This window comes from Gobius niger (genome assembly GCF_951799975.1).
Source record: "Gobius niger genome assembly, chromosome: 16".
Lineage (NCBI taxonomy): Eukaryota > Metazoa > Chordata > Actinopteri > Gobiiformes > Gobiidae > Gobius > Gobius niger.
In genome coordinates, this window is record NC_136867.1 from 13,391,916 (window position 1) to 13,416,920 (window position 25,005).

Consider the following 25,005-nt stretch of genomic DNA (forward strand, 5'->3'; position numbering starts at 1 on the left):
AGGATTTAAGTTTCATGTTATCCCTAAATGAATCTCTACATGGGAAGCCTGTTGTGGTGGATGCCTCTGCCACCACCATTTTGTGTGCTGCAGACAAAGACTGGCTGGAGGGGTTGGAGGCCATTTTGAGACCTTGGAGGGGACCATAACAATGAACGGAGGGGGAACACCAAGTGTCACACGTTTTATTTAGTTATTTTGTTTGTTGAACTTACTTTATCTGCACTTATCATTTTTGAGCTGAGTTATAGTTATGTTTGCTTTACTTTGTTCGTGTGATAAGTTTTGCTAAGTTTAGTACGTTTGTGTTTTCTTTGTTATACCTCCCTCTTATGTTGGTTATATGGTTTACTCCACCCCTATTTAAGCACTGTGGTCCTTTGTTGCACTTAGTTGGTTTTGAGTTCAGTTACTGTTAAGTTGGGCCCAAATTTTTGTAAGTTTTGTTTGTTACTTATTTTTGTAAGCCTTTGTTAATTCATATTTTGAGCATTAAACTAAGTAACTTTCCTTTTTTTAAACACCTTTGTCCCTGCCTTTTACTTGGTCCACGACAGTTGGTGGCAGTGGTGGGATCATTCAGTTAAGGACACTGGTGATTTTTTTGTTTTTTGTTGTTTTTTGTTTTTTCTCTTTTTGACCAATTTTTCACTACCTATCCCCTCCCCCCTCCCAAAAAAAAAAAAAAGGAAAAAATGCCAGGAAGGGGAAGGGGGCGTCGACATATGCCCAGTCCAGACCCAGAAGTCTTGGGGACTGGGGTGCAAGCAGATGATGTTCAGGAGGGAGGAGCGGTTGGTGGAGAGCTTGAACCACAGGAGGCGAGTGAACCTACACTAGCTGATTTGGCAAACCTTCTCACAGCGCACATAAGACAACAGAGGGCCAATGACGCCAAGTGGAATAGGGAAGCAGCAAGGCAAGAACTGAACTTTATTGACCTGCAAAGGCAGTTCAGCCTGTTCAAAATGGAGGTTGAGAGTCAAACCACTCCTGCTGTGCGGCCAACACCAACACCAGGGCCTGAAGAAGCGCTTTCACCTTCACATAGCCTGTCAGGTGACCTTCTCTTAGCACATTCTCCTTGCTCCCAAGCACCTAAATTACAAAAACTGACTGAGGAAGATGACATTGAACATTTTCTCATTACTTTTGAGAGGATTGTAACTGCTTGTAGATGGCCAAAAACAGACTGGGCTTTTCACTTAGTACCACTGCTAACAGGCAAAGCCAGAAGTGCATTTGTACATATGGACGTTGATTTTTCGATGAACTATGACCAAGTCAAACTAGCTATTCTACAGAAGTATGACATTAACAGTGAAACCTACAGGCAAAGATTCCGCTCTCTTCAGGTGGGGCCCGAAGAAACACCAAAAGAGCTCTACGTAAGGCTGAAGGAGCTCTATGGTAAATGGGTGCAACCTAAAGGTAAAACAGTTGAGGAAATCAATGAAATAATCATTCTGGAACAGTTTTTGAGAATGTTGTCACCAGAACTTCAAGTGTGGATAAAAGAACATGACCCAAAGTCCGCGGAGGAGGCTGCCTCATTGGCGGATGTGTTTGTGGCTGCAAGGAGGAATAACTTGTCGATGGCTAACAAGAGCTGGAAAAATGACGACCGCAATCAACACTCAGTCCAACAGGTTCCAGGTGTGGGTAAGCCCCCTGCAAAAGAACATTTTACCAACTCACATGGTTCAAGATTTCAAGGGAAAAGGACAGTTATTTGTTACTTGTGTGGACAAGAGGGTCACACCAAACCAATGTGCCCTCAAAATCCTGTCAAATTGTCCCAGATGTGTTTTGTGCCCAGGGAAGAGATTCAAAAGGCTGGAGCACGGCGGCCGTTAAAGGAGACATCTGTAGAACTCAATGGCCAGGCACTCAAGGCACTGATTGATACAGGGAGTACACAAACATTGGTTCAGCGCAAGTATGTCTCCCCTCAGTCGATTTGCACCACTGAGACCGTTCCAATCTGCTGTGTCCACGGTGATGAAAAGAAATATCCTACAGCTGATGTCTATGTGACCGTAAAGGGACAAACTTACCTGCTTAATGTTGGTGTGGCGGATATCTTACCATTTCCTGTAATCCTTGGAAGTGACCTACCAGTGCTAATTGACCTGTTGCAGCCTTCTCAGTGTAATGTTGTCCTAACAAGGGCCCAGGCTAAGCAGCCTGAAGAAACGGGCATTGACCTCAGTACATTGCCTTTCTATGATGTTGACTTTCCCACAGGAAAAACCAAGGAGCGAAAATCCAGAAGACAACGGCGGAAGGAGAAGTTTCGAGGGACTGTGGTTAATCCTCCTGGGTCACCAAAGCCTGAGGTACTACCAGATTTCGAAATCCCTGGTAATATTCTAGAGCTGCAGCACCAGGATTCTAATCTTGCAAACTACTTTGAAGAGGCTAAAGTAAGGCAAAAGGATTTCTGCATTCAAAATGACATTCTTTACCGACAAAATGGGTCATCCAAACAGCTTGTAGTCCCCGAAACTGTCAGAGAAACAGTTTTGAAGTTGGGCCACTCAATTCCCTGGGCTGGCCACCTGGGGAAGCACAAGACCTTAGCCCGCATAAAGCGCTGTTTCTATTGGCCTGGCTTGCGTAAAGATGTTGTACAGTTTTGCAGGAGCTGTCCAGAATGTCAAGTAACATCAGCCAGATTCCCTAATAAAGCTCCACTCCAGCCTCTTCCAATTGTGAGTACACCATTTCAGCGCCTTGGTATGGACATTGTGGGACCTGTGGAAAGAAGTAAAGCAGGTAACCGGTTCATGTTAGTGATTACGGATTATGCAACGAAGTATCCAGAAGTTTTTCCACTAAAGACTGTCAAAGCAAAGAATGTCGCCTTCTGTTTAGTACAGTTTTTCTCCAGAGTGGGCTTCCCCCAAGAAATACTCACTGATCAAGGCACAAATTTCATGTCTAAACTGCTCAAAGATGTGTATCAGTTGTTGGGGATTAAAGGACTGAGAACAACACCTTATCATCCACAAACTGATGGCCTCACTGAAAGATTTAATCAAACACTTAAGCAAATGTTACGGAAATTTGTGAATGAAACCGGCTTAGACTGGGACCAGTGGCTCCCATATATTCTGTTTGCATACAGAGAGGTTCCCCAAGCCTCCACCGGGTTTTCCCCATTTGAGTTATTATTTGGTCATGAAGTGAGAGGGCCCCTGACTGTCTTAAAGGAACTGTGGGAGGGGGGACAAACTAACAAAGAACCTTTGAATATTGTGTCCTATGTGATACAGATGAGGGAGAAGTTGGAGAAGATGACTGCCCTTGCCCAGGAGCATATGAAGACCTCTCAACACAAACAAAAGACCTGGTATGACTCTGCCGCCCGGGAGAGAGGGTTCGAACTGGGCCAGAAAGTGCTGGTTATGCTGCCTTCACAGGATAGCAAACTTCTGGCCAAGTGGCAGGGGCCCTATGAGGTCATGGGAAAACTGGGACCAACAACGTATAAAGTCTCTGTTCCAGGAAGAAGTCACTCCACACGGATTCTTCATGTGAACCTGCTTAAGGAGTGGGTATCTCGGGAGGAACAGAAACAAGCCTCTTTCTACATCCGGAGTACGGAGGATGAGGAAGTCGAGGAGCAGTATTTGCCAGTCCCAGCAACCTCAGTCCCCTGTCTGGACCACCTGTCCGCAAAACAGCAGTCAGAGGTGAGAGATGTCTGTGCATCGGAGGTGTTCCAGAAGAATCCAGGTTGTACCAGTGTAATAACACATGACATTATCTTAAAAGAAGCTGCTCCAAAACGAATGAGCTATCGCATACCTGAGAGACTTCTCGAACCACTCAAAAAGGAAATTGAGCTAATGCTATCGCTGGGTATTATTGAGGTGTCTCAAAGCGAGTGGTGTAATCCAATTGTGCTTGTCCCTAAAAAGGATGGCACAATTAGGTTTTGCATTGACTTCCGCTACCTCAATTCAATCTCAAAGTTTGATTCCTATCCAACTCCCCGTATTGATGAACTGATCGAGAAACTGGGCAAAGCAAAATACCTCACCACCATTGACCTTTCCAAAGGCTATTGGCAGGTCCCACTCACCACTAGGTCCAGAGAGCTGACGGCTTTCAGAACACCGTGGGGTCTCTACCACTTCCGGGTGATGCCGTTTGGACTTCACGGGGCTCCTGCCACATTCCAGCGCCTAATGGATAAGGTACTCAGTGGGCTTTCACATTTTGCCTCTGCATATCTGGATGACATCATTGTTTACAGCAACAGCTGGGAGGAACATCTACAACACATGAAAGTGGTCTTTGAGTGTCTCCAGAAAGCCGGTTTAACAGTGAATCCAGCCAAGTGTGCCATGGCCAAGAGGGAGACGGAATACCTGGGCTTTGTCATCGGTGGAGGACTGGTGAAGCCACAAATTCAAAAGGTTGAAGCTATCCGGTCCTGCCCTCTTCCACAGACAAGAAAACAACTTAAATCCTTCCTGGGCATGTCAGGTTGGTATCACAGATTCATTCCCAATTACTCTGCCAGAGCTTCTTTGCTTACAGACATGACAAGTTCGGGGCCCAAACGTACTGCTCTGGTCTGAAGAAGCCAGGAAAGCATTTAGAGACATTCAGCAGGCCCTTAGCAGAGATCCTGTGCTTCACTGCCCCGATTTTCACCAGGAGTTTGTCCTACAGACTGATGCGTCGGACAAAGGTCTTGGGGCGGTACTGCTTCAGGGACCCTCAGATGACCGCCATCCAATTGCCTTCATCAGCCGCAAACTCTATCCCAGAGAAACACGCTATTCTACCATAGAGAAGGAATGTCTGGCAATCAAATGGGCCCTGGATTCGCTCCGCTACAACCTGCTAGGGCGACAGTTTGGGCTGGAAACTGACCACAAAGCGCTCAAATGGCTGGAGAGGATGAAGGACACAAATAGCCGAATAACCCGCTGGTACCTGGCGATGCAACCCTACAAGTTTGAGGTGCATCACATCCCTGGCAAGCAGAATGCCACTGCTGACTACCTGTCTCGCTGTGCCGGCGAGCCTTAAGAGGAGGGGGCGTGTGTGGTGGATGCCTCTGCCACCACCATTTTGTGTGCTGCAGACAAAGACTGGCTGGAGGGGTTGGAGGCCATTTTGAGACCTTGGAGGGGACCATAACAATGAACGGAGGGGGAACACCAAGTGTCACACGTTTTATTTAGTTATTTTGTTTGTTGAACTTACTTTATCTGCACTTATCATTTTTGAGCTGAGTTATAGTTATGTTTGCTTTACTTTGTTCGTGTGATAAGTTTTGCTAAGTTTAGTACGTTTGTGTTTTCTTTGTTATACCTCCCTCTTATGTTGGTTATATGGTTTACTCCACCCCTATTTAAGCACTGTGGTCCTTTGTTGCACTCAGTTGGTTTTGAGTTCAGTTACTGTTAAGTTGGGCCCAAATTTTTGTAAGTTTTGTTTGTTACTTATTTTTGTAAGCCTTTGTTAATTCATATTTTGAGCATTAAACTAAGTAACTTTCCTTTTTTTAAACACCTTTGTCCCTGCCTTTTACTTGGTCCACGACACCTGTCAACATCAAAAGCTATATATACAATGTAAGGAAAATGTAGGCTTACATATGAAACTGTCATTATCTAAGAACTTAAAACCAGGAAAAAAATCAGGTTTAGCACCAGTAGAGCAGAAGCCACAAGTGCCACTTTGCTGATGTGATATTGCCTGTACTAATCCAATCCAGCTTTATTTATAATGTTGGATCAAAGTGCAGTTCACATCAAAGCAACACAAGCAAATGTAAAAAGTAAAAAACAGCAAGAAACTCGGCCTGTCAAAAGGTACAGGGGCCATGTGTTCCACAATTTTGAGAGAGAGCGGCCCCCTCACAGCTTCCTATTTATAATGGGCACCACAAGCAAAATCTGCCGGCCTGAGAGAGTGAGCAGGAGTGTAGGGCGGCCGAAGGTCAGAGCGATACCGTGGAGCGAGGCCAAGAAAGAATTTAAAAACATATCAAAATAATCTTAAAATCAACACGAAAACAAACAAGGGAGCAAGAATTTCCGTTGTGCTCATGTCTTTTGGTGCCTGACTTGACGACTGCACTAATAAGTCCTTGCCCAACCTCATGCCCTAGTTTGTAGCTAAGCTAACTTTATAGTGTCAGGGCTCCAAGGTCGCTTGAGTTACTGCCATCACAGACCTGCCCCTGTTCAAAGCAAAACTAAAGACTCACCTGTTTAGAAAGGCATTTGACACAGAGCTCTGTGGCACTTTTTTGTGAATGTGATATTGGTCTGCTTTTAATTATATTAAATGCCTTTTTAAAATGTATTTTTATTGTGTACAGCACTTTGGTTGTTGTAAAGCGCTTTAGAAATAAAACTTGATTGATTGAGGTCACATGAAGTGCTGTTGACTCACTGGGTCCAAACACAATGACTTAAGTTGTTTTGTCGTTGAAATGCAAGAGATTTTTTAATGAAAGATTCTGTGGCAAATAGTGATTAATATATGAACATGTATATTTTTTAAAGTCTTCGATGAAGCAGTGTAGTAGCACGTCTAGCGCTGTATTCAGTCTCTCAGAGTAGGATAATTACATAAACAAACCTATAGTGTTCATGCCTATTCTCATTATTATTTTTCTCTACAGATTTTCTCTGTAAGTCTTTAAAGGAACATGTAGGGGGAGGAAAATACTTAATTTTAACATTTTTAAACTCTGTATAGTCCATTTAAGTCACACAACCCATTTATTGTTCTTTATTTATTTTTTATTTTTGTAATCTTCAAAAATATGACATAATATGGAATTCTTGACTCTATAATTTAAATATTATTAGTATTTAAATATTGTTGACTGAACTGGGTTGATTGATAAGACATTTTTGCATCTTCAGAAACTTTGTCTCACTCTTGTGGTCAAAACAGATTAAACACAAAAACTAGAGGCCAATCTAAACCTTTACCCAACTAACTATGTTTTACAAATTAAAATAGTCTTTGTTCTTGGCTGGGCTAAAAAACTGAGAGTCCCCTGAAGTGGGGAAAAATGAAAATACCTTGTGTGTTTAACCTGTCTGATATTTTATTTACAAGAGCAAGAAAAATCTTCTGAAGAGAGAAATGAAACAACCTCAACTATCAACAGTTCCTGGAGGACTGAGAGCCAACACACACCTGATTCTATGTGGTCGATAGGGAGAAAGGATAAATATGTTACATGGCGGTCACGCTCACTCAACACTGTCAGCATTAGATTCCTCTGAAAACAGTGAGCCACTCCAGCCTCTCTTATACGCCACCAGAAGACTATACTGGATTTTATTAACAATAAACAATATTATTAACAATTTATTTTAAGCAAATGTGTCAAACAAAAAGTTATACAGAAACTACCTTTTCAAAATGGAAAACAATATAGCACCTTGACGCTTATTGGAAATGAGTGGGAAGATATAACTTGTATTTTCCCACCTCGTTTTGTATTTTGATCTTTAGCTTCAACAGTACTTTTGTAAATCATTGGCATTGACATTTTATTGAAGCTTCTAATAAAGAACCAGCAGTCACTATAATAATGATTAGGCCAGAACAACGTACGGGTGTGCATGTGTGTGTGTTTATGCATGTGTGTGTGCGTATGTATGTGTGTGGGTGTGTCCGTGTGCATGTGTATGTGTGTGTGCGCGTGTGCGTGTTCGTGCATGTGTTTTTGTACAGTATGTGTGTGTTAGTCGGGTCTTTTTTTAACCTAATCCTTGAGTATGTGGTTAGTTAACATAGCTGTTTGACTAGTGATAAAGGTAACTTGACTCACATGAGAGAGACACAGTTCGAACCCTGCCCTGGGTGTTGACACACAACACGTTTAAGAGACTCAGTCCTACCTGCCGCACGCGGACACCGCTCTACAACAGGACCGAAAGTAAGACAAGAAGGTCAGTGTTAAGATATGACTATATCATTTTATCATTGTTTCTCACTGGTGTTACAATGCAGAACCAGACACTACTAGAGAAAGCGATCATTATGCTTTAAGCTCAGTTAGTAAATATTGACTTCATTTATAGGGCAAATCTAGTCAGCATAAACTGTCAAAAGGAGACATTTCTCTTTTAACCACATCTGTGCCACGCCACCTTTATGTGTCACTGTTTTGAGAAGTGCCGCCTGCAGACATACACACTTGTGTTTACATGATACAAGGTTTGTGTCACAGTGTTTGTTTAGTTTCATTTTGTTATTTCAGCAAGGTTAGGGGTGAAAGGATGAAAAGGAACACATTTTTTGGTGTCTATCATGAAAACATACAAAAAGCTCAAACTTAATAGTTTTTTTTTTTTTTTAAACAGGACACTATAGTGAATACAAGTGTATTTTTTAAAGGAGGGCCTGATGGTTAAAGGTTAATGATTTGGTTAATCATTTTTCCGACAATGACTGTATCTGTAAAACCACCTCCTTTGTTAGTAACTCCATTATTAACGTATGAGATGCTGTGTGACTGTTTTCTGAACTGCTAAGGTGCCATGCCTCCTCCTGGTGTGTGTCTGAACATTATTGAAGCTCGTCAGAAACAAGATGGCTATGGAAGTGTTTCGTTGCCGAACCAGTTCAACAATCAGGATTACAACCATCTGAAAGAGTACTGTCTCAGCCAAGGGCTAAGGTTTGTAGACAGGACGTTCCCTCCGGACCTGCACAGCATTGGAGAAGGCATACTCAGAACAGAGGACCTGCATCGCGTGGAGTGGCACAGACCAATAGTAAGTGTGTGGAACTAACACAAGACAGACTTTATAGACAAACTGTGTAATAATTCTTAAATTGTACAGGAACTGTGCCCTGATCCATGTCTGGTAGTGGGTGGGATTTCGAGGTTTGACTTTGGTCAAGGAATACTAGGTAACTAAACTGTCTGTCTTCTGCTGTGCTATTGATGCAGTTTCTATTTAAAAAGCAACATTTTTGTTTAGGTAACTGTTGGTTCCTTGCATCTATTGGAGCGCTGACATTACAGAATCAGATCTTTAAACAGGTCGTCCCACTAGAACAATACTTTGACAATACTTATTGTGGAATCTTTCATTTTAGGGTGAGTACTGTACATACTAGTTGTATAACTATAGTTTTAATGACCTTGCCAAATTCTCTTTCAGTTTTGGAGATTTGGGAAATGGGTTGATGTTGTTATAGATGACAAACTACCCATGCTCAACGGCAGGCTCATTTTTGTGCACTCCAAACGCCAAAATGAGTTCTGGCCAGCTTTGTTGGAGAAAGCCTATGCCAAGTATGAAGTAAAAATGTGCATGCCTGTGCTTGTCTGGGAGACCTAAATCCTTTAACTTGAGATGATCTGTGGCAGGGTGTGCGGTTCCTATGCAGACATGAAAGCTGGTGTCCCTGCTGAGGCCCTGGTGGATTTCACAGGAGGTGCTCACTTGTCTATCCAGCTCTCACAGCCCTCTCCGGACCTATGGGAGCTCATGTGCAGAGCGGGAACAACCGAGTCTCTCATGAGCTGTGGCACTGCACAGGGGGTAACCTAGGCCTATCGAACTGTTTCTGTCATTTTACAATGTTACTGAATCACTGTAATATCCTTGTGTTGTAGGAGAACAGAATTCTGCCCACCGGATTGATCCAAGGACATGCCTACACCGTAACTGGGGTCAAACAGGTAATTAACAGCACCAAAACTCACTTTGAAAACAGCTGCAAACTTTCAGATTTATTTATAAGTAATAAATAATCTATTACAATACAGTTCAACCAAACTGAACTGAAATCCTTTGTCAGTGCAAAAGTGCAAAACGTCTTATGTCCCTTGGCCAGGTTCAAAGCCAAAGTCAAATAGTCCATCTGGTGCGTCTGTGGAACCCCTGGGGCAGAGTGGAGTGGAAAGGAGACTGGAGCGACCGGTAAGATGCCTTTCAACAACAGTTCTGTAGAATTTCTAAGCTTCGCGTGTTTCGAAAGCCTTATTTTTGCATTTGAACTACTTTGTCCCCGCAAGGTCTCCTCTTTGGGAAACTGTGAGCCCTCAAGATCGTGAGCTCTGTCGCTATGTGGCGGATAATGGAGAATTTTGGTAATCATAGTCACACGGTTGTTCTAAACTGTTATGTCTTTTCATACAATAGGTTTTACTGTGTTTACAGGATGACAGTACAGGATTTCTGTCAGTCCTATGCAGACCTGGACATCTGCTCTCCGGGCACAGAGTTCCTAGATGGAACTCCCTCCTGTCAATGGAGCAGCCAGATGCATGAGGGCAGATGGGTAGCAGGGACCACAGCGGGAGGATGCAGAAATAATAAAGGTGGAATTATGATTAATTATCTAAATGAGCAGACATGAAAAGATACTGCATTTAGTCATCTGGTGGTGCAAAGAAGAAGAATGATATTCATAATCGTGTTGTAGTGATGTTTCTCACAAAAACCTCTAACTTGTTAATGTATAGAAGACATTCCACTACAATGCATAATCTTGTAAGTTTAATTTGTTCTAGTTTTGTTGTTTATGTTACATAATTCATGGTTGATTTTGACTCTTGATTTGAACGTGACCCACCCTTTATTTATTTAAGTAAGGAAATAGTAAGTTGGATAAGGGAGTAAAGATTCTCTAATGTACCTTTAATCATCATCAGTGGTAGTCATTTTTGCGTCATAATTCATTCTTTTAACAGAGACATTTTGGACGAACCCACAGTACCGCATCAAGGTAGACAACGACAAAGATGTGGAAAGTGATGAGAAGAACATCCTGGTGTCTGTGATGCAAAAGCCCGACAAAAGGCACAGGCGTCTGGCCCAGAACCTGCATATTGGATTTTCTGTGTTTGAGGTAAATACTGCGGTGTACTGTAGTCTGAAGGATAGGGGGGCACTATTGTGGAAAACATATCGAGTTTAGCATCAAACAATTAAGTGATTCTGACAGGTATTGTAATTGCGATTAGAATTGCATTTTATGATTTATAGGCCGTTCATAATAGACATTTTGAACACCTTCGGGCGCATAAACAGTTGACAAAAGACTGGAATAAGAACTGCTTAACTAAAGCTCATGCATCTCATAACCTGTTGTAGAGGTCTCAAAGGAACAGGCCACCGCTTTTCCATACTGAGATATGTTCTTATCTTAGCTTAGACGAGTTGATGCGTACCTGTCTGGTCTTTACGCCGTGCGCTCAGTAACCGTATTTAAATAGGGAAAACGTGGAAGAGCTTGGTCGCTTCTAACTTCACCCTCGTTTGGGTCCATGAGAAGGAGGAGGAGAGGCTAAATGCTAACAACATGTTCGGTGTTTTTGTGTGACTGAGGGCATGCGTAAAGACCAGACAGGTACGCATCAACTTGTCTAAGCTCAGGTAAGAACATATCTCATTATGCAAAAACTGTGGCCTGTTCCTTTAATAACAGGGTAGCGGGTTTTTTTGGTGATAATAAAAGTAAAAGTGTAGAATGGCCTACAGATGCAGATACCAGTTTTATGTTCACTGAGCATGCTGAGGCTGTTACAGAGAGAACACATAAACACATATCTAGGGTCGTAAACTGACTCCTAAAGATAAGGCAGACTATAAAACACCATGTATACTTCTATACTGTATAGGCGTTGTCCCATGACTTACTCATATGTAAATTTTGTTTTTTCTTTTAACACCGTAATTGGTCAATCTTCACCCAAGCTGACAGAACAAGTAGGTCAACACTCCAACACCATAAAATGCAAACAGTCTGCTCATGTGTTGTAATCCATGCTGTTTTGCTGCAGCACAAGTCTTCAAGGGGGAAGTTCCCAGCCTCTTTCTTTAGCAGCAGCGTTCTGGTCTTTCAAACATCCACATTCTTGAACGCGCGAGAGGTGATGGAGTTCTTTACCCTCAAGCCAGGAGAGTACCTCATTGTGCCATCGACGTTCAGACCCAATGAAACGGCTTCCTTCATGCTGACTATCTGCTCCAAATCTCAGTTTCAAAGCTGGTATGACAAATTGGTCTTCAAATTAGAATATGACGTTAAGTTATGTATGTAACCGATTTCACACACAGCACAGTAATAGCTAAAAATTGGATTGGAAATAGCATAAGCAAAATATAATATGGACCGTGCATTTTGCAGCCATATTTTCATAATTTACAAACTTTATACAGGCAGGGTAAGAGTAAAAAAAAAAGATGTTAGTGGGTCCTGTTTTCATGATGTAATTACCATAACTAACATATCACTCCATGCCATTTCCAACAATACTAATCAGTATAAGTAAAATAAATGGTGCAGCAGCAATTATAGAAACAAACGGGCGAATTACTTTATTGTTTTGTGCCGCCAGCAGCAGAGTATTGGACTGACTCATCCATAACATGTGTCAGGATTAGCAAATTCATGCTCTCTTTGTCCCAGAATAAATTTTACACTTTATGCGTTTATTTACACATTGACATTGTAACCATTTATTGTAATATTATTCGTATTACATGTAAATCATATGAAATAACACATTTCAATAGTATTTATGGAATATTGATTAAAATGCATTAATCTGTGCAAGATAACTATAAGTCGTGATATAGACTAAAATGACCATAAAAGTAATCAGTATTGTATTGATTCAACAAATGCCGGGCTCATTCAACTCTATTACTGTACTGTAAAGTAAATTTAGTTGCTACTGTGTACTATGCCAATGTAATAGCATTTATACTGATTCAAGGTGCGAAACAAAAATGTATTTGATCTGATTTAATGGTGTAAGTTTTGATACTGTATTTATTGTTTTCAATCAAAAATACATCAAATTCAATGTCAGAAATGTAAAAAATATTGTTTCAAAGTCATCCTGCCACTCCCACTTAAGTGCTCGGCAACCCCCCAGGGAGTCCAATCCCTACTTTGGGAACCACTGTATACTATGCTACTATGTAACTACTATCTACTATCTGCTAGGCAATTGGCAAAGTACTTATGTGTGAACTTAATCTGTGAGTCTATTTCACTGTCATGTTTCTATTTTCCCAGTGATAATTCCACTGACTTTCAACCTGAAAAAAATGAAAAGGTACACAAGAATAACTCTGAACTTGCTTGACATGCTGAATAACAAAGACTGGCTCATTGCGCTTTATACATTATTATTATTATATTGCGTTGTTATTTGCAGGTCAAGGTTATTCCGAAAACACATGAGGTTGAAAAGAAAAAGAAACTATTCCGCCAGTACTCCGATAAGGTAAAATAATAAATAGCCTAAGCGTGTTAAGCTTTTAACTTACAGAGTCTATTTTAGTTTGAAGAAGTGGATGCTGAAAAACTCCAGAAACTTCTCAATGAGAAAATACATGAAGGTGCGTATACACAAGAACAATGTGTAAAATTGTTTGGCTATGACACTGTTCGCCCCTTATAGGTAACGAGAAGTCTGGGGACTTCAGCCTCGATGCCTGTCGCAGCATGGTGGCCCTTATGGACGTATCCTGCCAAATTCTGTCATAGATAGTAGACAATAATGATAGCAAAGACTGTCAGTGTAGGCTCTCAGTCATAACAGTAGTTGTCCATCTTCAATGACGGTTCTGGAGTCATCTTCTGCACTCTGTAAAGTCTCTTCTGTAGCTGTCGTTTGATTTCTCCACAGCTACAGTTTGATGTCCACCTCCACCTCAAAGCCACCAACCACTCCTTTGAGGACAGGGAGGTTAACATTTTAGTCCAAGAAAACGTTTGTTTGAAAGAGGAGTCAAAGAAGCAATTTTTGTGAAGAAACAAAACCCTCCATGAACAAAATGGAGGTCTGAGATTTCACCGGTCTGCGCTTTACAGCATCCTTCTGCACCCCAGGCCTTGGTTAGCTCTGTAATGCTAATGAGGATGAAACTTAGCCCAGGACAAGTCAGTAGGCAGGGAATTAGCAGTGATCAGGTGAGCGTAGGGCCGTTTAGACTAAAACAGGTTGGAGTTGAGTTGTTAGGCCTTAGAGCTACAAAGACTTAGAACTTCAAAGGTGTTTACCCACGCGTGAGAGTAGTCGTTGATAGAGAGGAGGGACTTAGCCCAGCTCCACTCCTTATCCGTGATCTGAGCTGGAAACTTTAGTGTCACTGACGAAGCCTTTCGGATGAGAGGCGAAACGTCCTACACTTCAACTACAGATTACAAAAGATGACTCAAGAACCTTTACAGAAGATAGCAAAATGTGTAAAAGTCCTTAATTATCAGTAGACATCCATTACAGGCAAATTAAACAGTGAAGAATTTGGACGTTTGTGGAAAAAGATTCTCAGATATAAGGTAACAACATATAGTGCGTGGAACCGATATTTCAAAATTGGTAATCACTTTTTTATTTTTTATTTTAGGAGGTCTTCTCTCAAACAGATGTGTCACAAACTGGAACATTGTCGCTGAGCGAGCTGAGAAATGCCATGATGATATCAGGTACAAATATGCAAATTATGAAGTCAACTACAATCCAAGTGTTCAGCCATTCACAGGGCAGAGGCATCCATCGAGGCACTGGCCCAATCACACATTGATAAAATAAGAGTATCCCTAGAACTCTTTTGGTGCTCCTCAATCTTATGGATAAAATCTATCTCCAAGCTTCTAATCAAATCCACTTTGGTTTATTATGGTCCAATTGTAAACCTGTGTCTGTTTTTAATATTTACTCACACCAAGTAACTAAAACCTTTGGGAGCAACTTGCAGTTGTGTGGACACATTTTTTTTTATCATTCGCCTCTTTTTGCCTTGTCTCGGTACTTCCGTTGTATTGACACTTCCGGTTGAGCAATGTTCATTTGCACCAACAACTCAACACTGCGACGTTTCTCTGCGCGGCCTAAAAACGGCTTTGTTTTCGTGTAGTAACTGATTTTATCTGGACTTCTCCAGTCACATGTTAACTGATAAGAGAAAAGGGGAGGGCACAATTCATGCCACCCACACGAACTTCTAATAAGGTGAATACCACAAGCTGTATTGTGATTTTTTGATCAAGCACACTTTTTACACAGGGATGTGCGTGTTTTTTTGTCATGACCCTTGTAAATGGTCCCATATCTGTATTTTGTATTTGCCCCTCCCCTTTTATTATTGTAAATTTCATATGCATTTACAAAAATAATCAAAAGGTTTTCTTTGTGCTGTCAGGATTGAAGGTGAGCGACGATGTGCTGAATCTAATGGCTTTGCGCTACGGCGCCTCTTCTGGTCACATGAGCCTGGAAAGCTTCATCGGTCTAAGCCTCCGACTTGAACGCATGTTCAGTATGTAAAGCTGCACTATAACTGTACTTAAATACATGGCACATGTTCAAATAAAATGTGATATATGTTAACAGAGATATACCACAAGCTGTCAAGTGGGGATGTTATGATTCTCCGTGAATCCGACGTAAGGGTCATTTTTTAAGATTTCATAAATGCTTTTTATTTTTCAGACTGACTTATGCTGTCATTTTCTTTTCAGTGGATGCACCTTTATATGTACACATGACCAGAGGAGTTCGGTGACTCCTAAACTCTTAACAGAGCCAAAGGGAATTTCATTTTGACATGCTTTGTTAATGCAAATAAATTATATGACAACAATATATGCCGTGGAAAAATGTATGATTTATTGATTTATGTTGAGGTATGTGGATGATTACTTTTTGAATCAGCTACATCAACAAAATTCCAAAAATGACAAATCAGCAGGTGTATCCAAAAGTGTGTCTTCAGCACTGTATGAAAACAAGTCAACAAAGTCTACTGATGAATCACACTCAAATCAGATCTGCGCACAGACTGCCTTATAAGATAAGATAAGATAAGATAAGATAAGATATCTTATCTTATAAAGTATCATCAATAAAGATGATACTTTATTGATCTCACAGATGGAGAAATTGCATAAATGTTTATTATTATGATCGCAAAAGCATTTGCAATTAATTATTTTTTTGATTGCTTGATTAAAATAAATACATTAAATAAAATAGAAAGAAATGAGACTACATGATATGTGGTCTACAGTAAGGGAGTAAAACCAAATAAATCTGTGCCTTAATGAGCCTGAAACACAGGCACATTGACTTTGCTTAAGAATCTTGAGATGGGTCTTAAAAGATTTTGCCTGAAAGGACATGAGCCTACAATGTCATCTTCCTGAATATCACCCAGTTCATGTCTTAATTCAGTGGCACAACTTTATTCTGGCAATAACTTTTTCATTTGAGTTTCCAAATACTCAAATGTTGTTTCAAATGTTAGTCCAAAAAAAAAAAGATGGTTTATTGTTGAAGTAATGGCTTGCAAAAATGTAGTCTGGCATACAGTTGGGTGCAGCAACTGGCAATTTGTCAACGTGCAACCGTTCCTAAAGGTCACTAGTGTCTACAGGCACTGGGAGCTTCAAGTGTGTAACTTCATTATGAAGTTGTTGTAGTAAGGGACAGGTGTAGACAAGATATATCGTTTAATGTTTGTGCACATTGGTTCTCATATAGACAATTTCAGTAAGCTCTTAATAACAGGTTGTTCTGCCCAGGCATGTAAAAGCACAGATGTTAAACATTTCTAAGTGAACTTTACAGTGCACTCTAAATGCAACCTGCTTTTGCACGCACCTCTAATCTGAAGCTGTCTGTCTATGGGATGGAGGTGTGTTCACTTGGCAAAAGTCATGACTATGCAGGTACCAAACGCCTCAGGCACACACAAGCTTGTATAAATGTCACAGTTCCTTTAATCTGCTCAATTTCCACACCTCTCTCGGGTAGGACTAAGGTCCATTTTAGTTTCAGTTCATGCCCACACTGCAGAGAAGCCTCCAAACAGACATACCTGGAGCCCAAAAAGCACAGCGCCATGGCAGTCCCAGGAGTTTGCCAGAGCATCCTTAATGCAAGGCACACTGAAAAAGGCTACGGAAGCCTAGACACCCCCGAGAAGTTCCTCAACCAGGACTACCAGCAGCTCAAGCAGTATTGTTTGATCCGACAGGTCCGCTACATCGATGACATGTTTCCCCCTGACAGGAGATCCATCGGACCCACCATCCTGAATCCCTCAGACCTGAGCAAAGTGGAGTGGGTCAGGCCTTGGGTGAGTATGGCTTGATGAAAGCATGGTCCAGATCATATAAATAATGTCAGATAAACATTGTTTTTAATTTATTTTTTTAATTATTTTTTAGAAACTTGTTCAAAATCCATCTTTAGTTGTTGATGGTATTTCCAGGTTTGACTTTGGTCAAGGCATGGTTGGTAAGATACTATTATTATTTTTTTTGAGTATTGTTAATCATAAATTAATGGCTGTGTGAGATGTAATTGAAATAGTATTGTGTAGTAATATTATTATTTGTATTTGCCAGGGAACTGTTGGTTCCTAGCATCCATTGGAGCTCTAACATTCCAGAAAGCCATCCTGGCTCAGGTTGTCCCAATGGACCAGATGTTTGAGGAGAATTACTGCGGTCTGTTCCACTTCAGGGTAAACATTCTCTATTTGGGACTTAATGCTGCAATTATAAATACTGATACAAAGGTTGTATTGGTGCCTCTCAGTTCTGGAGATTCGGGAGGTGGGTGGACGTTGTAATTGACGATAAACTCCCCACAATCAACGGAAGACTGATCTTTGTTCATTCAAAAGACCCCACTGAGTTCTGGCCCGCCCTACTGGAAAAAGCCTATGCTAAGTATGTAACACTTATGTTTTAAAAATGATTTGTTTCAGAAAAATACTAGTTTTAGAGGAGATGTTCATGAGATGAAACATGTTTCTGTCAGAGTGTGTGGGTCCTACTCGGACATGAATTCTGGGACTCCGGCCGAGGCGCTGGCGGACTTCACTGGAGGAGTGCACATCTGTGTGGAACTGTCCAGTCCTCCCCCAAACCTCTGGGAGCTCATGTGCAGAGCGGGGAAGTCAAAGTCACTCATGGGATGTGGAACACCTCAAGGGGTAAACGAAGTCCAACAAAATAATTATGATCGCGGCATTTAGGAATTGCCTAAAATCATAAGGAAGAGTATTTTAAATTGACCACAATTGCAGTTTCTTAAGCCTAAGGTACTTGAAGTTCAATGAGAACATAAAAGATAATGGCTTTTATAGTTGGAAGAAAAAGTGTAATGGGCAAGAATTAGTCTGAGGCTCTCTGATAATAATTACTCAATCATGTTCATTGACTTTTTGGGATGTAGATGTGTTTCAACATGATACAGTTTTCTTAAGGGGTTACATTTTCAAAGGGCAAACAGGTGCTAAATGTCTCGGGGGCAACACTGAGCCAAAACCAGCAAATCGAGTTCTTTCTAAAGTCTAAAAAAAACAACTTTGGGCATTTTGGATACAGATCAATATATGCAGATGCAGGTGCCAATTCATTTGCACAATTCCCATGTGGAAAGATTTAGTACCACAATGTCATTTGATGCTTGTATTATGTAATGAAAAAAGTGTGGTTAGTGGCAAAGAAAATAAGTAAACTGCACTGACTAAACGCTGCCTGCATTCACAGGCCACATCTGAGAACACTGTCCTGCCAAATGGGCTGGTGCAAGGTCATGCCTATGCTGTGACTGGTGTCAAAGAGGTATGACCTTTGTAGAAATATGGCTGTTAAAAGCAAAGTAGTATCTGCAAACTCGTGTATAAGACTTGCTCATTTGTCAGATGATGAGCAGAGGGCGGCTTGAGAGGCTGGTCCGTCTGTGGAACCCATGGGGCACAGGGGAATGGAATGGAGACTGGAGCGATCAGTAAGAGGACACATTGCCTACACAATGTTCCTGGAGAAAGTATATTATGTAGTAAAGTAGTAAAGTATATTATATTGTGCAGGTCACCGCTCTGGCAGACGGTGAGCCCCCAAGAGCGTGACATGTGCCTCGAGGTGTTTGACGATGGAGAGTTTTGGTAAACATATTTAGTTTGATTATTTTTTTAAAGAGAGAGATAACAAAACTGTTTGCTGTAACAGGATGCCTTTGGAGGACTTCTGTAAGTTCTACTCAGACATGGACATCTGCTGCATGTGTCCTGACTTTCTGGACGGAAGCTCCACTTGTCACTGGAAAAAGTCCTTCTATGAGGGAAGATGGGTGGCAGGTACCACAGCAGGAGGGTGCCTGAACAACCCAGGTAATATTTCCCATGCAAAACACAAGAGAAGAAAGTGGGAATATTGTATGAATAATTGCCAACCGGTCCAGAATATGAGTATATAATTCCAATAAGAAAGGTTTATCCATTGCGTGCAGATAGCTTCTGGACAAATCCACAGTATCGAGTGAAAATTGACGCGCTGAATGAAAAGTGTGCTACGAGCCAAGGGGAAAAGAACATGCTGGTGTCGCTTATGCAGAAACCCGATAAGAGGAACAGACGACTGGTGAAAAACTTGCACATTGGGTTTTCAATTTTTGCCGTACCGGACAATGTAAGAAAGTGCAACTTTCCAATAACCTTGTTCCATAGGTTGAATATGGTACTATAATACATTTCTTCTTGTTGATGTACAAGTACAAGGGAGTCCAAGGGAAGTTTCCTGCTTCCTTCTTTAAAACGAACAAAGTGGTGGCTCAGACTAAAAGATACATGAACGCGCGTGAGGTGATGGAATTTGTGATGCTGCTGCCTGGTGAATACCTCATTGTGCCATCCACGTTCAACCCCAACGAGACAGCTACTTTCCTGCTGACCATCCTCTCCAAGGCCGAAACCCACGTCCAGTCAGTCCATCTAGACTAAAACAATGCATAATCAATGCAAATGCACACAAAAAAACAATGTCATTGCTGTGTTTGTTTCTTGGCAGTGAAAGCTCCAGTGTCCAGAACCACATCCATGAGGAGGGGGGCCATAATCACAGTCATGAGGAGGGGGAACAGGTCGGTAAAATGCATTACATTTTTCCCCACTGAAAAGTATGATATAAATAATGTAATATCTCCCAGCATTCGCATGAAGAAAATGAAACAAAGGACAACAACAAGAAAATGCTATTCCGACAGTTTTCTGATCAGGTAACTACTCAAAATGTTGGTGCCACGATAGTAGAGAGTTGGAACCCTGAAGGTAGGAGTGGGCATGTCCAGTTTTTTAAGGGCTTTGGTGAAGAAGCGATAATAGCTCTCCAGCATCATTAATCCTGGATTCTGTGGCGCTGATTTTCTGAGGGGTATTCGATAATACTGTCGAGAAAAGTTGCCTACACTGTCACCTTAACTAAGACTAAAGCTGAAATCTTTTTAAAGAAAATATTGTTTACCTTTTTAGTATGAGGAAGTGGATGCAGAGCTGCTCCAGACGATTCTGAATGAAAACATATTAAAAGGTAAAGTAAAAAGTAAAAGATCTCCCTGAAAAAAACGAACACTGTGTATTTTCCATCTTTTCAGGAGATTTGAAATCTGGTGGTTTCAGTGTCGATGCCTGTCGCAGCATGGTCGCTCTCATGGATGTATCCTTCTCAATACAAATCATGCTGCTAAAACCTAAAATAACCGTCCAATAATTTATGGATGCCTTGACTCAATACAAGTCATCAATTACAGGGAAACTGAACAGTGCAGAATTTATTCAGTTGTGGGGTAAAATCACAACATTCAAGGTACGAATCCAAAGTATGTTAAAGAGGGGGTATTATGCAAAACCCACTTTTTCAAGCTTTACATCATGTTATTATGTCATTCCCTCATTAAAAACATGCCTGAAGTGTTGCCTTGGCACATTCACGTATTTTTGAGTAATCTGTAAAAACTCTGATGGCGGCCATTTTAGGGACAGGTTTGCCTGAGTCCTCCTAGGAACGCCCCCACCTCCTGGAGACGCCTCCGATCTTTCGTCAGCAGCCGAGTAACCAACCACTGCTCCTCAGCAGAGCCCCCTGTGGCAGGCATATCGGGGACAGGAAGAGAATTGGAGACAGGAAGTGAATCGGAGCTAGCGAACGCTGGAGAATCGGGGCTACGGTGTCTAGCGCATGCGCAGGCCTCGCATGTTTACGACAGCTCTTTGATAGATACTTTATTGATCTCACAGATGGAGAAAGTGTTAATTAGGCAATGTGTAAATTATGTAGGCTATATTTATGTAAAATACATTGAAATAAATAATTGTAATGATGATGATAGAAATGATGACAATTATGAAAGATTTGACAAAGCAACAGAACAACAAGTTGTAAATTGTGTATATTTATAGAAAATACAAATAAACAAAATAATGATGATTTTGATGATGATATAAATTATAATAATTATAAACGATCAGATTTGACTAAACAAAAACACAACAATTGGCTATTTACAAAATGTACGATCTATGATAATATTTATAGGCCTATATATATACACACAAGGCAGCCAAATATAAGATTTAAATAGGTTAGGTCCTCATAAAGCCATTCTTTTCAGCGAAAAAACGCGAAAGAAAACCTCCTCGTGGGTAGTTTGCACTCTATATAACTGGAATAAGCGGAAAAACAATTAAAATTATAATTATATTATTAAACACATAAATTGTACCGATCATAAAAATATTAATACATTTTAAAGCCAGTCGAACTGCGCGCCTGTAAGACGCATGCGCAGAAGTACTAAATATATTGTGCTGAGTTAAAACAAACTTCTTTCAAAACAGTACTTTTGATTTTTATTAAAATTATGTTATACAAAGCATTATGTCTGTGTCAAGCTATTTTTTTTATTCGACTCCAACATATTAATCACTGTCTTCTAACTGTCCCCGATATGCCTGCCACAACTGTTTTCTAACTGTCGTAAACATAAATTGGCCATGCGAAGCTTGCGCATGCGCTAAACCCTAAACCCCTGTGTCCAATTCTCTTCCTGTCCCGATATGCCTGCCACACCCCCTCCCCACTGATGCCACAGACAGGTGTGGAGGGGGCGTGTCGGAAAGGGTCAGAGGTTCTTAAAGAGACAGAGGCCTATTTCAAGACATTCACTACAGCCATTTTGAGAGAGCAATTTTATACAAGGCAGTTATTCTAATTTACTGCATTTACAGACCAACAGAAGGTTTGGTCATCATTGTAGTGTGATATAGACTGGTGCTATGTGATTGAAAAAAGAATAATACCCCCTCTTTAAGTTTACCCTTAAAATATTTATATTTTACGAGTTTGACCATTTCTGTTTTAAAACCAGGACATTTTCTTCCGCACTGATGTATCACGGACTGGCACACTGTCTATGAGTGAGCTGAGGAACGCTATCATGGCCATAGGTAAGAAGCCTGCTGTGAAATTCAGTTTGCAACAACTGATTTGTCTGTTCTGTGGTAATATTGAAGCAGCTTTTTAACATTTAGCTAAACCTGGAAGAATCTTATTTGCAACAAAAACACACATTGACAAATTATCCAACTGCATCTCCAAATGACACGTGGCTAATATCCTCTTTACTTTGCTTTAGGAATGAGGGTGAGTGATGACATGCTCAACCTGATGGCCGTGCGCTATGGAGCCTCTTCTGGTCACATGACTCTGGAAAACTTCATCAGCCTCGTGCTTCGATTCGAGTGCATGTCCAGTAAGTATCTGTAGGCTTCCTTCTACTATTTCTTTACTCTTGTTCTCAAAGTGGAAAGATGAGGCGGCACCTGCTGAGTTGAAGGAGTGTCATTGGCTCCCTCTGGTGGCGGCATTGCAGAAGTGTTCGAAAATAGAATTTTAAATGTGCATTATGCAACTTTTTAAGCATTATAGAAGGTGATGTTTGTGTGTATTTGACCTTGTAGTGACCCAGAGGCTGTGAGAGTGGCCAGCATGGTGCGCACCTTCCGATGACAGTGGTCTCTACATTGCTCCAGGATCAATTGTGTTGTACGTTTTCTGGTTAGAGGGTCCACCCGCAGTGAAAACCTTCCAAACAATTTATCCTGGAGCGTCCTAGAGACCACTGTCTTCGGAAGTAAAGGCTGATATGATATGATATGATATGATATGATATGATTTTTTTTTCCCACATAAAAAGTTGCATAATGCATATTTAATGAGTCTGGGATTTAATTTGAACAGAATTTTCTTTTACCTTATAACCAGGTTTTAACGTTGTTCCATCATTGATTGTTTGTTTGTTTATTTGAGCAGTTGAAATTCTGCTCAAAAGGAGTCGGCCGAAGCAAAAGCTTATCAACGCCCACCCCCTATATCATAAAACCTACAGGGGAGTCCACCCGGGCAGGGGGTCGTTTGTCACATGGGTTGGTTGTCACATTGCTTATAGCCACACTAGAGGGCGCTGTGACTCATTCAAAAAAACATTGAAATGAGGAGATCGTGTCTTTTTGGGGGGTTTGATATGACCAATTTTGAAAGTGTCAGATGTTTAGTTTGTCGATGCTTTGAATTGTTCGATTATTGAACTTTCAGCCTAAAGCCATGTGAGAGCCAGCTCAGACTTCAGGAGGTCTGCAGCTGCTGACTTAAGCCTTATTTAAGCTGCTTCAAAACCACAGCACTAAATCAGTGTAGGAATCACAGACATCACCATCCTCTTTGAAACTCAGAGCTCCAGAACATTTTAGAGAAATCTGGAGGCCAGTGATTTTCATTGTTTAACCTCAATTTCCTTACTTTAGAAATATTCAAAAAACTGTCCAATGGAATGGCAATGACACTTCGAGAGACTGAGGTGAGTGTATTTTTTTTTGTGCTTCTTTTGTTGATCAAATTTACAACAGCTGTCAACTTTGTGTCAATGTTTTCTCTCTCGTTGTTCTCTTTTCTTTGTTGCAGTGGCTGTACGTCTCCATGTACACCTAACTGTCAGATCTTCACTTTCATGTAAAAGCAACATCCCCATACGGCTAAACCGACACCGAGAAGTGCCAAGTGTTGCTCCACTCTTTTTTGTACAATAACCCAACTGTCTGATTGCTGAGCATTTCAAAACCTCCACAACTTGTGCTACGAGCTGCTTTGTTGCAAGACAGATCTTTTGTATTGTAAACATTCATTTTACTATTTTGCTATAACCACTTTACATGTGAATGCTCTTAGTCGTCCAGGAACGATCTTACTATAATAATCTCTACGACAATTACAGTTTATGACGTTGGTCCTGTCAGATAAACACTATATGAGGTCATGGTGTGAAAACGATGAAAACAAGGCTGTATCCTTGACGGATAAAAAACAAGCAAATAAATATTGGAAGTAAAATTTTATTTGAATTCATAATTCTTGTTTCATTCATTAGAAAAGCCTAACAAAGGTGAACATAAGCAAGTAAATAAAGCAATAAATCAAAAACATTTGCATACAGTAATTTCATTAAAAGATTGTTATGTTATGATTGTTTTAATTGTTCTCTTTTTAATTGTAACACCAAATACATTCTAAAGGATTAGCGATCCACAAATGAGTAACTACAGAAAACACTAAGCAATATTACAATTATAGATATTTAGATTAGAGATAAAATAAAAGATAATAAAATGAGCTTGTGGCGACAGTCACACTAGGTTCAGCTGAACCACACTGATGATCAGAGCAATGAAGAGAAGGGATGAAGACACGCTGACAAGTGCAGCTGATTTGCTTGTGGTGCCGTTAGCTGGAAAAAGAACAGAAACAATGTTAAGTATCAGAACGAATGAAACATGAGAAATTCAGCAGTTGCTTACTTGTTGTTGCTGGATTTAATGTGGTGGTCTCTGGATTACTTGTAGAGCTACTTGCTGTGCTGCTTGAAGAGCTCCCTGTGAATTTTAAACGACACATTAAAAAATGAAAAGACTTTGCCACATGATCCCAGGTACAGAAAAGATGCTAATAATGTCTCTGTGCCAATGTGTCTACCACAATGGACGGAGTGATTGTTTAGGTAATTCTATGGTTCAAAAGTTTGAATAGCCAAATATTAAAAAACTTAAAGCCTGGGATAGAACATATTATGTATAACTGGTAGTCCTCGGCTCTAAAAGGGTTGGTGACCCCTGCTTTACAATAATACATTTTAAT

General features: G+C 40.7%; 2 protein-coding genes across 4 annotated transcripts; both read left to right on the plus strand.

Annotated features, from left to right (window-relative positions):
* The first annotated feature begins 398 nt into the window (after positions 1-398).
* LOC306975421 (uncharacterized protein) lies at positions 399-5,545 on the plus strand. Of its 3 annotated transcripts, XM_079572952.1 has the most exons (3): positions 399-798; positions 2,637-4,673; positions 5,453-5,545. In XM_079572952.1, the coding sequence occupies exons 1-2, from the start codon at positions 772-774 to the stop codon at positions 4,590-4,592; spliced, it is 1,983 nt and encodes a 660-aa protein (XP_079429078.1). In that variant the 5' UTR covers positions 399-771; the 3' UTR covers positions 4,593-4,673; positions 5,453-5,545. The 3 variants fall into 3 exon arrangements, with proteins under 3 accessions (XP_079429078.1, XP_079429079.1, XP_079429080.1); XM_079572953.1 differs by lacking the exon at positions 5,453-5,545 and having other exon boundaries at positions 2,637-4,696; XM_079572954.1 differs by lacking the exon at positions 399-798 and having other exon boundaries at positions 2,227-4,673.
* Positions 5,546-8,534: 2,989 nt separating this feature from the next.
* LOC306976355 (calpain-2 catalytic subunit-like) lies at positions 8,535-23,844 on the plus strand (the record flags this gene model as incomplete). Its single annotated transcript, XM_079574274.1, has 35 exons — positions 8,535-8,771; positions 8,841-8,910; positions 8,982-9,100; positions 9,165-9,298; positions 9,374-9,548; positions 9,623-9,688; positions 9,844-9,929; positions 10,025-10,099; positions 10,170-10,330; positions 10,703-10,872; positions 11,795-12,047; positions 13,427-13,488; positions 13,655-13,714; positions 14,376-14,454; positions 15,171-15,291; positions 16,826-17,108; positions 17,200-17,269; positions 17,380-17,498; positions 17,573-17,706; positions 17,798-17,972; positions 18,532-18,606; positions 18,687-18,772; positions 18,855-18,929; positions 18,994-19,154; positions 19,274-19,452; positions 19,536-19,744; positions 19,831-19,903; positions 19,970-20,038; positions 20,292-20,349; positions 20,414-20,475; positions 20,557-20,625; positions 22,187-22,265; positions 22,454-22,570; positions 23,622-23,674; positions 23,779-23,844. 35 exons carry the CDS (start codon positions 8,535-8,537, stop codon positions 23,803-23,805), a joined length of 4,041 nt encoding a protein of 1,346 aa, XP_079430400.1. The 3' UTR covers positions 23,806-23,844.
* Positions 23,845-25,005: the final 1,161 nt, after the last annotated feature.

Bases quoted from the DNA above. Each gene is read 5' to 3' on its own strand.
- LOC306975421 (XM_079572952.1), top strand. From the start codon at position 772: ATGATGTTCAGGAGGGAGGAGCGGTTG. The intron at 799-2,636 runs GTGGAGAGCTTG...GATGTTGTACAG, and splicing joins TCAGGAGGGAGGAGCGGTTG to TTTTGCAGGAGCTGTCCAGA.